Source organism: Stegodyphus dumicola, chromosome 7 (assembly GCF_044657685.1).
Source record: "Stegodyphus dumicola isolate Sdum_Otavi_A_Nest chromosome 7, ASM4465768v1".
NCBI classification, from domain to species: Eukaryota; Metazoa; Arthropoda; class Arachnida; order Araneae; family Eresidae; genus Stegodyphus; species Stegodyphus dumicola.
This window is the reverse complement of record NC_140774.1, coordinates 107,099,802-107,116,598: the sequence shown is the minus strand read 5'-3', so window position 1 is coordinate 107,116,598 and position 16,797 is coordinate 107,099,802. Positions and strand designations below refer to the sequence as shown.

At 30.3% G+C, this 16,797-nt stretch overlaps 1 protein-coding gene across 4 annotated transcripts in view; it reads right to left on the bottom strand.

Moving 5' to 3' along the window:
• Positions 1–16,797, bottom strand: part of Mtmr6 (Myotubularin related protein 6) — a 169,951-nt gene that overhangs the window by 136,239 nt on the left and 16,915 nt on the right. For all 4 annotated transcript variants that reach the window (XR_015042178.1, XM_085820692.1, XM_085820690.1 and 1 more), the window contains 2 exons: positions 3,751–3,867; positions 900–1,062 (listed from right to left, as the gene is read on the bottom strand). Coding sequence is in view for 3 of the 4 variants with exons in the window: in XM_085820692.1 (XP_085676818.1) it covers positions 900–1,062; positions 3,751–3,867 (280 nt within the window). In the remaining variant the exon portion in view is untranslated. The remainder of the gene's footprint in view (positions 1–899; positions 1,063–3,750; positions 3,868–16,797) is intronic.

The window sequence follows — 16,797 nt, the reverse complement described above, 5'->3', positions numbered from 1 at the left end:
CCCCTCAAAATTTCAGTTTTGTTTTTGAGTGTGCCTTTCATTTCCTAGATATTTTAACTGGAAATTAGATTTAAAGGAGCATGTAAAGGGCAAATGAAAATCAATTAATTTAAACCCCGTTTATCAAACGATACAAATATTGCTAAATATTGTATCATTTGATATTGCTAAATCCGATAACATTCTTCTACTTCAAGGGTATTTCTTTTTTCTTCTTATTACACTCTGATTTGAAACAATCTCATAAAAATAGAAATTAATTAGCTAATTAGTCAATAGCTCATAAAAGAGCAAAATTACAGCAGTTACCAGCTGTGTTAACACTCTGAAAGGTGCAGGTTTTTGGATCCATCATGAAGACCTGTATTTATTTATACAGCCTTTATTAGCTAAATTTGTATACCTACTTATTTTAGTCTCTATTTTCATGAACTTACATTTATATTATTACAGAAAGTAAAAAAGCAAAAGTAAATTATAAGCTAAAATATACTATGTGACAAAATAACTCATGACTGGATAAATATATATATTAAGTGATAAAATATCTCATGACTGGTCATGGTGCTCAGAGGGTTAAACTTGGTTATGAATTTAAGACAAGCTTTCAGATTTGATGATGTCTGTTTCCAACATGCATTTTAAATTCCTTCTACACATACAATTCAAGTGTAAATATGTTAAATCTTTTTTCAAAGATTAAACAACTCTAATTGAATATTTTATATTCAAATTGATTCACACTGAAATTTGTGAATTTGAAAATTGCTTAAATTAAAACCATAATATTGTAACAGTTCTGAAACAGAAACCATACCTTACAATTAAAATTTGTCAAGTGTGCTAAAAATTTTATTTAGCTTCATAGTAACACAAAGAAAGATAAAAATAGCACTTACCAGGCTGAGAAAGTTTTAATAAAGATGTGTATATGTCATGACTATCTCTTTCTTTGGGTATGACAAAAGTAACAGATAAAAAATTTTTACATCTAATTTGAAGAGGTGAACCAGATGTAGATATTGGTAATTTAATGACACTAGCAATATGAGTGTGTAGGATCTGAAAACATACAAAGATTTTAAACGTAAGGTCAATTATTAAACAAGGAATCTTATTGATTAGTGTTAGGTTATTTAAAAAAAGTGATTATATTCTGCATTGATTACATTTTAAAAAAAATACAAATAACTTTTTATGAACTAAAACAATTTTAATAATAAAAATTAACAAATATATTACATTTCCATTACACCAAACAAGTGTTGCCATTTGGCAAAATGTATCTTTCAATTTTAATCCATAAATTAGGTTTCTTGAAAGCAATCTACTGCTACAGCCTCAAATAGAATAATTTGTTATCTTCATGCAGCAGCATGTTACCATTTCGTAAAGCATAAGATATTTAACTTTCAAATTTAATCCTGTTACTGTTTAGCAAATAAAATGATTGAAAAGCAATAAATGGAATTTTAATTTTTTTTTTTTTGTTTGTTTTTTTACGTTTTACTTCCTAATATGATTGATTTAAATTAAAATGTGTATAAATCCTGAGATATCTAATTAAAAATATTAATTATTTTTATGAAACAAGTTAGATTTCATTAAAATCAGTACATATATATATATTTTTTTTTTTTTTTTTTGTATAATAACTCTTTTAGGTGGCTAGTTTTCAAATACATCAGGAATTCTAAAGATATGCTGTTTTGAAACATTTTGCTCTTGAATTTTATGTGACTTAACTGTGAAGAAAGTGGGGAAAAAAATATGTGTTAGCAGGAGTCCTTTGAACTGAATCTTTCCACGTTTTCTTTCTTTTTTAGTCACATTTTCATTTCTTGTGTTCACTCTGTGCTTGCATAAGGTGATGGCATTTCCAACCTATGTGATTACCATGCAATCCTGATTTTGAAATTAGAATAATAATAACTGAATGACCCACCCCTCCCAGAAGTATGTACTCCCAGAAGTAGTTAATCACATTGTTTAAGCATACTCTGTAATTACTTATAATATCAGTTATTACACAAGTGGTGAACATTTTGGTTCTGAATGATTCTGTTCATTAATTTTACACCAATCTAGCATATGTTAACTATGCAGTCAAGCGGATCTGTAACAATTCTATAAATCTAATTTGCCTTGTGAAAGAAACGTGTATATGCAATTAATTTGTGTGCATATATGTAGTCACAAATTGGAATTAATTTGTATGCATACACAACTAATTTCAGATTGAATTTCATTGAGCTGTAGGTTTTCATATTGAATCTATTTTAATTAAATGCTGCTTTTCTGTATTATTTAAGTGCAGGTAGTATCATACTGAAAATTGAATTATGTTAATGACCTAGGATTTTGCATAATAAAGCACATACAAATGAATTAGCCAAAAAGCTAATTTCAAAACTGTCAAATATTGTTTTATATGCAAACTTCAAACAACATGCAGAAATGATTAGAAGAATTCTGCTTCTGTTGGTGGTTACTTTGTGTATTTGTGCAATGTTTCTTTACCTATATCATGTTTACTCTTTTTTCAATATAGTTTTCAATCAAGTTTGATTTATTTACTTCTAATTATACTTCTTGCATTCTTAAGTTGAAAATGATATTTGCAAATATTACTGGATGTTTCTGACACATTTATTTATTTATTTATTTATTTTTATTTTTCCCTGTTAAATGTATAATATAATAAAACTGAATTTCTACACTATTTTTTAAAGATTTCTTTTTGATTAATATTAAGCAAATAGATTAACTTTTCTCTAACTGATTAAATGAAATGTCTTTAAGAGTTCCTGCAGAAAGCTGATAACATTTCAAAGGATTCAAAATCACTTCATAATTTCTCTTGGTGTAATAACGTCAAATTTGCGAGAAACGCTGGACGGCATTTCAAACCGCTTACGTTATACCTCGCATTTTGGGACGCCTGTTCACACTGAAATTTGGGACATTATATCGAGCCGTTTCGGAGATATGCGCGAGTTTGGGTTTTAACATTACGGCGAGATCAAGCCCCCGAATGGTCACGGAAATGGGCCAAACTTTGACCCCCCCATATCTCGGGCCCTAATTGTCCGATCAACTTGAAATTTGAAATGTGGCCTAACAGGGTTTCGGCCTTCCTCCCCATGCTCGCCAATCGCGGCTCACCATGGGGGTCCGGGCCTTTTCGCCGTAATGTAAATACAAAAACTCGCGAATATCTCTGAAACGGTTCGATAGAATGTCGCAAATTTTGGTGTGAAAGGGCACCCTAGATTTACCTACAAACACTCCAAATTTGGTGGTCCTAGCTTCCATAGTTTTTTTATGACGAATTTTTGAAGGTTTAAAAAATAGCCCAAAAATCGAACGGAAATTCCCTACAGAAACTCCATTCGCGAATTTTAAAAATCCGAGATAGCCAAAATGTTGTAACAAGAATAAACACATCAAATTGAAATTCCATTTTGAAATATCTATATTAGAATCTAAATTTAGTATAACATATTACGGGACTTTTTTTACAATATATTTCTTATACAAAATATACATGAATATAAGTAAAATAATAAAATTTTTAATTAAAATGATCACAGTTTAGACTTACAGTCAGGTAAGGTAATTTTCAAGACAATATTCCTTACAGTAATAAACTGAGAATGAAATATATAATATGAATATTGAGCTAAAGTTTTGAAAAGAACTTAGGTCCAAAATTATTAAGTAGTATACTAGTATAATAAATTTACAAACCCATGCTTCTTTTTTGCCTTCTGGGTCAATAAATATTAAATGTGTTGCAGTCAAGTGAAGAGTTCCTACATTAGGCTTTTTGTTATTGAAACGGTCCAACATCTTCACTTTTTCAACCTAACAAGAAAAAATACTGTTTATAATAAAATTTCACACTAATTATATCATATTTTTAAATAAAAATTTAATCAGTTAATGCCTCTATTGTACTATTACTTAATTCTGGGTCTAATTTAAATTCACAGAATTAAATTTTTGACTTAAATTTACAGAAATAAACTTCATAACTTAAGAAAATTTATAAATATTTTTAAAGCAGTAATTTGACAAAACTTCCAATTACATAACTAAAAATACAGTGTGTCGTATCAAAATTTATACTAGTTATTTCTTCCATTTTACTAAAACATTTGGTATTTATAATTCTTTTCTGTCCAATTACATCAAAAACCATATAGTAAAAAAATGTTACTCTATTTTCAAACTTAATTCTTTTCTATTATTGACAGAATTTCTATTTGACACAAACTATTAAAATGTTATCCAAACAAGCAATTGTTTGCAGATCTGAATAGCAATCAGTAAAATCACAGTTCAAATTAGATTTTAGTCCAGCTTTTACTGTTACTGAAGAAAAGGGCATTTCCGCAAGGATCATGATTACATGCTTCTAATATCTAATATTTGATATTTGTATTAGATCATAAAAATAATAATTTTTTATGATCTAATACAAATATCAAGGTTCATTATTACAAACATCATGTTCACTAAAAACATGAGTATGGTGAAGATAATTTATAAAACTTTCTAAATTACAAAATATTATTGCAACATGAGTATTGTGAAGATAATTTATAAAACTTTCTAAATTACAAAATATTATTGCATAAAACTTGTAAAAGTAATCAAATGTGCTTTTTTAATAACACATCATCATTATAGCCAAGATAAAAGTTTTAGAAATTATGACAGATAAATTCATACAGGAGATTTAAAATAACTCTTTGAAATATAATTCAGATTAATTTTGTGTACAGAATTAGGATAATGATTAAAATACTGAAGCTATTTGGCTGCATATATATAAGTATGCGTTCTACCAAAAAGTATATGACAGTGAAATTTTCATTAAAAAAAACTTTTAGGGTGCACAATATATTTAATTTTAAAGCTTAAAATATGCATTATGTCAATTTTCATTTAATATAAAAATGTATTCTTTTCCATAACATATGGCATCAAATTATGATTTTCTTTAAAAATTTAACAGCATTTATTTCAATCTATATACTGCTAATTAAGCAATCTGGGATATTTGATACTTTTATTAGCTTCAGAACAATTCGGTTTATCAATATAATACAAATGAATATTCATTTGCTATTTTTAGAGACTCAAGAAATTTAATACATAAAAAATTATTAAATAATTAAAATCTGTTGAAAGTTTAAAAGAAAAAGAAAAAGATTTAAATAAAACTAAAAAATCAGCAACAAAATTTAGAGAGGCAAATCAGTGAATGCAAGATCAATCAAACATGCCAATGCACAAATTAAAATGTCTTACTTAAGTTACTCTGCTTTAAGCAAAAATTATGCAATTTGAAATAATAAACTTCTTAATTACAAATACCAACCCCATTGACAAGAAGATGAAACTTTAAAACAGAGTATTTGAGCTATTTGTTATTATTATTATTTTAAAAATCGTTTTGGGTAGGAATCAATGCTTGTAATATTATGCATAGTTTAAGATTACAAAATTTTATTTCAGAAGCAAGCACAAATTGTGAATAATTTTTTAAATGTATAAGAAATTTCATTAAAGTTTCATAATAGAAAATTATACTTAATTGAGAGACAAAACTGCACAATTCGATTAAAAAAATATAAGATTACCCAAAAGATTTATAATTTATAACATCTAGTTACAATAAGTAACAAATCATTTGCGTAATTACATATAAAAGGTCACAGCTGACTAAAATTACTATGATGACTTTTGTAAATTGTGTAGTATGACTGACCACAAGCACTTCTTAAAAAGGATGAAAAAAGGCCAAGATTTGAAGCATAGTATTGATAACACAACAGTTTTCACAACAAATATAACAAAATTTCTACCTACATTTTGTAGAAGGTAATTATTATTGACTACATTATTTGAAACAGCAATATTCATAAACAAGCTATGCATTTTATAGAAAAACATCAAAAATCCTAAAAGTGATTATATTATTTCTTAAACTTCTCCTTCCACACAATACCTAATTTATGAAAATAACTAATAGTTTTGGCAGAAAGAGAACATTAATGGAAAAAGTGGATGTCCTCAAGAAGTTCAAGATAATAAAAGCAATTACAGCAGATAAACAGAAACATTACCTTCATGCATCTTAACATAAAATGCTTCTTTTTACATCATAACACTATTATGTGATGTAAAATAAATCACTGAATGTTTCTGAAAAATGTGCAAATAGACTGCAAATAAATTTTTTTGCTATTTCATAACTTAAATAATACAGCTGATGCTCACTAAAACAATTGAGTACTTTTCTGTTTCGCCGGCGCAAATCTCGCCAAGCAGACTTTGTTGGCGACAACATACAGTATACCCATAAAAACGTTAATTCTAATATTTTTATTTTGAAAACAAACATTTTAATATCATTTAAAATTTTGTAAAAAGCCAATAAATAAAGACAATAAATTTGTAAAAAGACATTAATTTACGAATTTACTATGCGATAATAGTTCAACATCCTGATTCGCCGGTTTGTATTCCGTGACCCCAAGTGATCTCATCTCACATAAACTACGCTACAAAAATATAATTCTCTTAGTAATTATCTACATTAATTTCAAGTTAAATCTTACTTTGGAATAAAAGTTTAAATGCAAGAATTATTTTAATTCGTATGAACAGCTTACTTAGAAATTATGTAAAACCATAGTGCTTTACTTTGCTAGTGCATTCTCATTAGAATTGATGAATTTAACCCTTGGTTTTGCCTTTTCTATATTTTCAGGTGAGCGGTGTGATTGACTTAATTACTGCGAATGGTCTTAGGGCATAAAATTTAATTATCTTCATAAATATTCTATGTAATTGTATGCCTGTATTGAAAGAAATAATCAATCTGGTAAGAAATGGCTGCGACTTGTTTTGAAAATGAGGCGTAAAAGGTTACCAGCGAAGATATTCTGTTTGGCATCAGTTGTACCATGATTGGCAACTTTATCGTTTGCGCCGGCAAAACGGAAAAGTACCTACAATTGCTCATTATAGTAACTCTACCCTTAAAATAACAGGTACGAAAAACTCCAAGTGTTTCAATATTTGTGCTATGTATTTTTACATCCAATATAACAACCAGACGAGACCATTTATTCCAATACAGATCTGAAATTCAGCTCTCCTCTCATTCCCCCCCCACAATAAATCAGCACTTCTTTTAAATCACATATATGGCCTTTTGTTCAGTTCTACAAATAACTAAGCCAAAGTCTTAAAATGACATAAGCCCAATGAGGTTTGTTTCATAGGGAAAAAATTCTCATAAAAAAGGAAAGATAGCTGTTTCATGTCCTACAAGAAATGCTTAACCATGCCATGAGACCACCCATAATGGCATGCACGTGTTGGTTTCTTGCGAGACACTGCTTCTTTATCTCCAAAAAGGGACAAATAAGGTTTTTCATTTTTCGAGTTCTTAGAATTTAGTTTGTAAAGAGCATTAAGAATGAGGCTGATCCTGACATAGAATGGCAAGGGGTATTATCCAATGGACATTCATTTTGAAGAGAGTGGTTAAAATAGAGGGATTATCAACTTCACAGTGAAATTCAATCGTGTAGCAGTTGCAACTTTATATTTGCAGAGATAACTGCTTCAAACAAATGTAATGCAATATCTCTGGATACAAAATTAAAAGCTCTGACAACTATTGACCATAATCTGATGTCTAACTCTCAGATTGATAAAGTATTCCAAATCTTAAAAAGTACATTTTACCATCATTAAAAACTAATATTTGATTTTGAAAGACCAAAAATTAAGATTTAATTCTTCAGACAATCTAATATGATGAAAAAAATTACTCAATAAGATGGAAATAGGAAAAAAATTAAACCTAATTTTTGCAAAGAAAAAAAAAAAAAAAAAAAAAAAAGAGGGGGGGGATGATGAAGTAACATTTAAAGCTTCAAATGGACAGCTCTATAAATTTGAAACACATGGTGTCTCTTTTCAAAAATTTTGCAAGGAAAGTGGTTCTGTAAATCAGAAAATAGATGATGCTTAGAAAAAGAACAAACTGATTCACAGAAACACCATGTGTCATTTCACATGTGCATAGAAACATCATGTTTTGCACTAATGCAGAGGAACATCATTTTTAGCATGCTAACCTTTCAACAAATGATGAGACAGAACAGACAAAAATATTATACCTCCAACTAATACAAATTACGATAAATTTTGCAGCTAAAGTGTATAATAAAATTTATGAAAAAATTCACATAACATAGACCTTTGCTCATTAACCATTAACCTTAGATTGCACTAAGGCAGTGCAATAAGTGCCAAACTTGCCTAACTAAAGTAGCTGGCACTCTGTGTAAAGACACGGTAATGCATGAACTTTCTGCTAAACACCATGGTTTTGCCCGCGTTTTCCTATGACTCTTTTTTTTTTTTTTTTTAATGGAAACAGCTACATTTACTTGTGAAGTGCTGTGTTCATTCTTACATGTATTTACTGCTTTGTAGCTTGCTTTTTGTTTACCTTCGTGCTTTAAAAATATTATTATTATTATAGGCTCAAAGAAAAAGTTATACAGCTGCTTTTAAACTTTTGGCAGCAAAGAAAGTGAACAAAATTGGAAATCCACTTCAGCTAAAGAATTTCAAGTTGACGAGCAATGCATTTGGCGGCAGAAGTCCTAATAAGACGAATTAGAGAAACTGCCTAAGAATAAAAGATCTTGTCAAACTGGTGTCACAGCCTCACCTGTTTTGGAAGACAATTTAAAGAAATGGACAAAAGAGCAGAGACAAAGTGGATCATCAGTATCAACAGTTAGAATTCGCCTTCAAGCAAAACTAATTGCTCGATAAATAGGCACTAAAAATTTTGTTGGAGGACCTAATTGCTGTTTCAGGTTCATGAAGCAAAATAAATTATCTGTCAGGACCAAAACAACAGTTGGACAAAAGCTTCCCGTGAACTGGTTCGAAACGATAGATTTTTGGAGTATACATCTGAGAAAATTAAAGAACAAAATTTGAAAAGAGGGCAAATAATTGATATGGATGAAATGCCCATCACTTTTGACTGTCCTCTGAGCAGAACTGTTCACAAAATAGGTGAAAAAACTATTTCAGTGTTAACAACCAGAAATGAAAAGACTTCTTTAACTTGTGTTTTGGCTTGCTCCATCGAAGTTAATTTCGAAAGAAAACTTCCCTAAAGGAGTTATTATTTGCGCCAATGAAAAAGGATAGATGCGCAAAGAAGTGATGTTGTTTTAGCTGAGAGATTTGTTGAAAAAAGAAAGGTGCTTTTTCTCAACCCTGAGGACTCATTGTTCTGGATTCAATGCGATCCCATTTAGCAGATACGGTAAGATCTGAAGCAAAAATTCTTAGCACTGATGTCTCAGTGATACCAGGTGGGTTTACAAAAATTTTACAGCCATTGGATTTCATTATCAGTAGAATTTTCAAGCAAAAGCAGTGGGAGGAATAAATGCAAAGTAGACTCCATTCCTTCACAAATTCCAGATGAATGAGAAAAGTTTTGTATGAGGAGGCTGCCTTGTGTCTTGATAAAGCATAGCAATTAGTCCGAGCTGTAGCTTTCATTAAATCGGAAATCATAAAAAAAGAAAATGAAAGTACAGATCGCAACATTGAAAGAAGAGATTTAGAACAGAATGATGAAACTGACCTTGATGGTCATTCGCTAAATTTATTTATCTGACACTGACGAGTCAGATTTTAAAGGTTTTATATAAATAAATGTAGTTTAATTTAATTAAAAATTTATGTTTGTTTATCTAATTAAAGTATTCTCTTCATAATATGGTAATTTATGGTGATAAAAAAAGTTTACTGAACCCATAAGAATAATATCTATTAGAAATCACCAGAGTTCGTTTCCGGCAAGTCCAAGGTACGATGTTTCTACTTTATATATTACTGATTATGTTGTAAATGTTATAAGATGTTATCAATGATGATTACATCAATATGGCAGGGAATTATTAAATAAATTAATATTATGTGCCATGTTTTGGAACGCTTTGCTGTGGCGTATGTGGCGGTGCAGCTTACCCGATGAACTTTCATTTTTTTAAGTCAATTATCATATGTGCAGCATATACGTCAGATCAGCTTATCTACCCAAAATTACAGTACTTCCTAATCCAATAAAAAAGAGCATCATAGACAGCATGTGGTATACTGCCCGCCCTCCAAACTGCAACTGTCAAAACAATTCACAAAGAAAAATGAATTTTGTGCAAAGAATGTGAAATAGGATTTTGCTTGGAACCTTGTTTTGAAATTTACCATACATAAACTTAATTTCTGGTGCAATTTCTAAAAATACTGAATATTTTCATTACTATACATACTTTAGATTTGAATTCTATAAAATAAACTTTAATTTAATGAAGATTTATTTTCAGAATTTTTGCCTTTATATGATTATTCGTTGATTTTTAAAACTGAAAGCCTGCTCTTATTCATAAATCTATATTAAATCTTGGCTGCAAAAATGTGCTACATAGTTTAACTCTCAAATACACGTAGACTTAAAATATGCAATAAAAATGCACTTTTTGAAGCAATCCTGATAAAAAAATGAGCAGTCAGAATATTAAGATTATGAATATATCATTAGTCAAATAATTTCCAAAAACATTATGAAAATGAATTTTCAAATTGTGGATTATTTCTAATTAATGTCACATAAAAGTATAAATGTACATGGTTTAGCATGCTTTCAAGAAATTATTTAAATTTTACTCATAACTTTTACAGGAATATTTTTTTTTCCCTTTAATTATGTAAGCAAGGGTTAGGCACCAACGTCCAAAGTTCCCAGAAAGGCCTTGACTAAGTGGTATTTTCAAGATTTTAATTCAAAATTACCCTCTCAATTTGCACGTTGACTCCTTTTTCTTCCAATATGTATACTACTTTTATTGTTTAGACACATATCAATATGCATCATGTTTGTTTAATTAAAGATATTACAACTAAAAGTTTTAAATGCATTGATACAGTTTTTACTGCTACAAGAATAATGTTATTAAATTCAACGACACACAAACATAATCATAATAAACACTGCTTTCTGTATAAGCATATATGTGTATATGTGAACACGTACATCACACCATTCTAAGTAATAAGATGATCCTGTGTTTTTATGAAGGGTTTTTAAAGTTTTCATGGGAAAAAAAGCCTTGCCTATTTGAATTTGATAAATTGAAATTTTTTATGAGATAGCTAATTAAATGGTTCAAGTAACATAACTTCAGGTAAAATTAAATGAATGTACTTTCTTTTAGCATAAGGTTAAGAAATAAACATTTCATTATATTAATATATTTTGAAAATGTTAGGCTGTGTATGTAAAAAGGATGATATGAGAGGGAAAATACTACCTTATATTTTGGCAAGCATGGTGCATGTGTATGCACATCTATAGCAAACATCAGCATATAATTTTTTTTTTAAATATAGAACAGTCTAATTTGGACACTGGACTTCTCTGAAAAGATATGCTGATTCTTTTCCAAAGTTCATTTCTATGCCTCAAATTAGGCCAAAATATTAAGTTTTGTAAAAATTGCACAAACATTTATGCTTTATTTTAAACACCCAAAATTTTGGTTAGAATAATGTTAACTGAATTTTAATTATACCATATTTTTAATTAAATTTCCTCATTTTTCTTTTATAATCTGAAAAAAAAAATATGTTGAAGTATAACCAATAATAATTTGCACATCATCTTAAAGTAAATATTTTCTTGGCATAGTTCCAAAATACTAGAAATTTTTATTAGAAATCAATACTCCCACTGCAGTATGAAATGCTATGCTTTCCAAAACTTCGTGAATTAGTAACTTCAGCTTTTTAAACATGTTAACATCAGAGAAATATTTTACTTATTACATTCCTTTTTCCAATTCTGTAAAATTGCATTTATAATTTCATTCAGCAGTTTTTCTGATGTAAAATAAAAATTGGTAAATGTTTCATAACAGTTTATCTTTTATTGCTCTAAAGAAAATTAATAAACACACGGGATCCTAGACCAATAAGTAAAATTAAAAAAAAAAAAAAAAAAAAATTTAAATATGGTACTTTCTAATTACTCTTGCTCCTAAAAAGTACTCAGAAGGAAATGTACTATGTCAACAAAATAGGCAACTCATGATGTCGCCCAAATGTATTTATGCAACAATCCAGATACGTGGCCCACCAGTGGCCGAGCGGTAAAAGCCGCTGAACACTGGTAGTTCGGTCCGGGGTTCGAGTCCCAGCGAATGGGCTGGCTGCATGGGTGTTTTCATGGGTTTCCCCATGATTAACATGGATATGAGCCAGTTTCTTTTAAAAAGACCTCCATGGGGCATCCCTCCGTTTCCGTGTAGTGCCTAAAGGCGGAACATGCAATAAGTTTTAAAAAATCCAGATATGTGCATGCACACAATAGAGGAGCACTGATTTCCAGGAAAGGCCCTGTTTACACCTTCAAATTCAGCCATCCTTTGTGCTTGTATTTACAGCAAAATGTAATTTTCTCACAGAATCATTACATTAGCTCTGACTATGAAACCAAAGTCCATATCCACAGCATACATCCAGCAAATTGATTTGCACACATCCAGGGCTTGCACTAGACATTTTTGCCGCTTGGTGCAATATTCATGGCTTGTAAATTATACCTTCCAATGCCTGCCTAAACTCTAAAAATTTTTCAGCTCTTAAATCCAGCAACCCAGTACAGCTATACAGGTTGCAACAATTTCAGAGCTGACCCTATCTCCACTATAAAAGATGGAGCAACGTATCAAACAAATATCTATGTGGATGGCTCCAAAATGCAAACAGGCACAGCCTCTTTGTTCTGTGTTATTAAAAATAATTAGACAGTATACAATTGAAGTGCTCAATTATGATCTACTAACTTTGCATCACAGTCAGAGCTGATTGCCCACTAAACAAGAGCTGAATTGGCACCAGCACATCAAACACAAATCGTAATCAACTCAGTTTCTTTCATGTTTTGGCACTAGCAGGTACCAAAAGCAAAAACAGAATTACACATGACATTTGCCATCTCACTGCACATAGCAAAGGAAAGATTCAACTGAGATGGATCGGACCACAAGGAATGAACCACCATACCGGACCACAAGGAAATGAACATGTGGATAAACTAGCAAAAGCCGCTATAGCAGATCATAGTATCCATCATATATTCATTCCAAATTCAGTCTCCGACTTCAAGAACAAGACCAATGTTCAGGCTATATCAGAATGGCAAGAGAACTGGGATAACATGGATGCAGTGCAAGTGACCTATAAATATTTTCTGAAGGTCTCCACAGAAATTAAGATTAACTGAAGCTATGCCATACAGTTACACACAGATCATTCTCCCACTACCGCATACTTACACAGATTTGGCAAGATAGAAATAGATATGTGATGCTGTGGTATTGAAGCCACCCCACCCAGTACATACAAGACTGTCAAATAACGGCAAAGCTACATCTGTCATAACCATCAACAAGTAATGAACAAAAATGGTTCAAATTGTTCCCAGGCAATTATAGAGCTCTAAATGGAGCAATACAGATGATTAAATACATAAATGATAACTCTGATAAGTTGTAACACCTATCTGGCTTGAAATGACAGTAAATGTTAAAAACTGTAAAGACTATAAACATCATTTCTGTTATAACTGTAAAACACTTTAATTACTTTAGTGTATCTAAAAATTCTGACTTCTGTTCAAAATTCAAACGTAAAGACACAAAATTCTGTCTTCAGGAAATGCAAACCTCAACATAAATATTCATAAAATTCGAGTATCTATAGGTTCCAGTTCCATTTAATGCATGCAGACTTGTATCTGTAAACTATTATTATAATTCCACTAATACACAGATGTGCTCAACTGATCTACCTATAGATTCCACTTTGAAGCTGTCATTGGCTAGGTAGTAGAAAACAACCCACTAGCAGGGCATAACTATATGTAAATGAGCCATCTAGTCAGCAGAAAGGGGAAGGAAGTGCTTTTTTGGGGGGGGGCAGGGTTGCATTGAGTGAATTTTTCCCCCTTCTAAAGAATTCTAATTTGGACTTTGTACTGTATTTATATATTTTTACTTTAAAAACACAAAAATTAGTTTGAAAATAGTTTCACTAGTGAATATGCAGCTTTGGTTATGTCAAATGATTCAGTGCAAATTCATGTGTTCTTTCATCATTAAAAAAATTTCCTTTTCGGTTACAACTTTCTCTCTGTTATTAATTCTACTTGCATTTACAATACCTTTCATTATGAGATTGAATTTTATCATTGTAGCTCAATATGCTAGCATTGTGAATACATGAGAAAAATGCAATTATTTTGTATCAAAAAAGCTCTTAATATATAAGTTTGTCTGAACAAATAATCCAAATTTAGTATAAAAATTAAAAAGAAAGAAGTAGGAATAAAACTCAGACATGACATCTACAAAATTGGTACTTCTAGATTATCCACTACCCCTCTTGAATAGTATTCATGAAGCAATGGGCTATATCACTAAAACAAGCAATTCATGATACTATCACCAAAATGCATTATTGCGGCAACCTGGTATGCACATGCTCACAAACACAAAAGAGGCAATTTCCACTGAAGGCCACATTTCTACCTTCAAATTCAATGATCATTAGTGTTTGTTTTTGTTGCAATGAGTGCATTCCTTTTTTCCTCGTAATGAATCGTAATGGGACTGTAGTTTGCTCGCTAATGAAAAAGAAAGCATTGCATTCCTTCAGAAAAAATGGCATTCTGCCTAACAGTAGAGAATAAAACAATCTGCATTCCATGATGCTGCACTTATTTATTTAATTATAAAATTTTATGGATCAAAATTTGTCAAATGATGTCAACTTCATGCTGTTCTCTGATGCTTTTTAATCAAAAAACAGATCACCGTGCATGTAAGAAAACAACAGTATGTGCAATTCAAAATTTGTACAATATTCTGATGTGTTTTTAAGTGAAAACAGATCACTGTGTACATACATGGGTAAACTGACAGCGTGTGTAGTGCCAAGTTATGTGCAATGCCGAGCTTCAGCAATTCTTTGATGTTTTTTTAAGCTAAGACAGATTGCTGTTCTTTGATGCTTTTTAATCAAAAAACAGATCACCATGTGTGTAAGAAAACAACAGTATGTGCAATGCCAAATTTGTACAATATTCTGACGCATTTTAAAGTGAAAACAGAGCACTGTGTACATGGGGAGAACCAACAGCATGTGTAGTGCCAAGTTATGTGCAATGCCAAGTTTCAGCAATTCTTTGATGTTTCTTTAAGCTAGGACAGATAGCTGTGTGCGCATGGAAAACAGTGCACCAATAAATAAATAAAAAAGAAAAGAAAAAGAAGAAAGATACAAAAAGGGGAGAGGAAGTAAATATTCTATTATGCATGTTTCTCGCATTTTAAACTCTGTTAATTGGCTGATGTTTTATGTAATTCTTAGCAATTGCACTTTATAGTAACCCTCTCACAAAGAATGTTTCTTCCTGACATTATTAGAGAAAATTAAAAAAAAATTTGCTCTTTAATATCTTATTTGCTGATCTTAAAAATTATCAAATATCCCATAATTTAGAACATTTGCTATGGATATTAATATCGGATCACTAGGTGGGAAAGAATAAATGCTGAATTCTGTAAGTTTGGAAAATGCCTTATTCCTCTATTATTTGTTTGCCTCCAGGTTTTACTTTATGCATAATTTGCAGTTAAAATGTCTGAAAAAATAATAAAAGCAGTTTCCCTGAAAGATACAAATAAAATTTTGATAAAAATACAAAATTTATAGAAATATAATTGTCAAAAAGACTGAACACTTTTGTGTCAGCAGTAGAACACACATATTTCTGAAAGAAGGAAATCAGAAGAAAGAACAACAGTTTTCTGGAAACTTCTTCAAAGAAATTGCATGTTCAAGGCAAATTATCTGGAAGTTCAAAGTATATTTTGAAATTTACACTCAGTCTTGTGTCAAAAATTCCAGCAAATGGTACTGCCCACTTGAAAAAGAAACAAGAAATAATGTTACGAAGGACAACTACTTTATCACTATAAGGCTGTATAAATTATAAATTTAATTACATCATAGAATGTGATAGCATATCATATGGAGAATCCAAAGATATCTCAGCCAAATTTGTTGAAGATTGAAGAATTTACCCAAAAAAGTGTTTGGATATCAGCTAAAAATGTTTTCGGTATTGACGAAATTAGTCTTTACTTTCGTCTCCTGCCTTCAAACTATCTAGCTTCTATAGACGCTCAGCATCATGAACAAAATCGCTTCACTATTTAACTCTGATCAAATACTAATGAAACTGAAGGCAGCACCTTTACTCATAAGAATGCCATAGGAAACACCCAGTTTCAAAAGTGAGTATGACATATAGCAAATAAAAAAGGTTTGGATGACAGCAGATATATTTGCAGAATGCCTCAAAATCATTAAGACATTAAGGTTTTCTTAAGGCAATAAGCCATTAAGGAAGGGAAAAAAAAAAAAAAAACAAGGCATTACAAAGATAAAATATTTACTTATTTTTAATTTATTTTTCCAAAATAAATGTTATTTAAACATATAATATCAAATTAAAAACAAAAATTCATTCATATAAATAAACTTACTTAAAGTATATAATGCAAATGAATAAATAAAAATTTTTTAAATAATTATTTTAAGAACTACCAT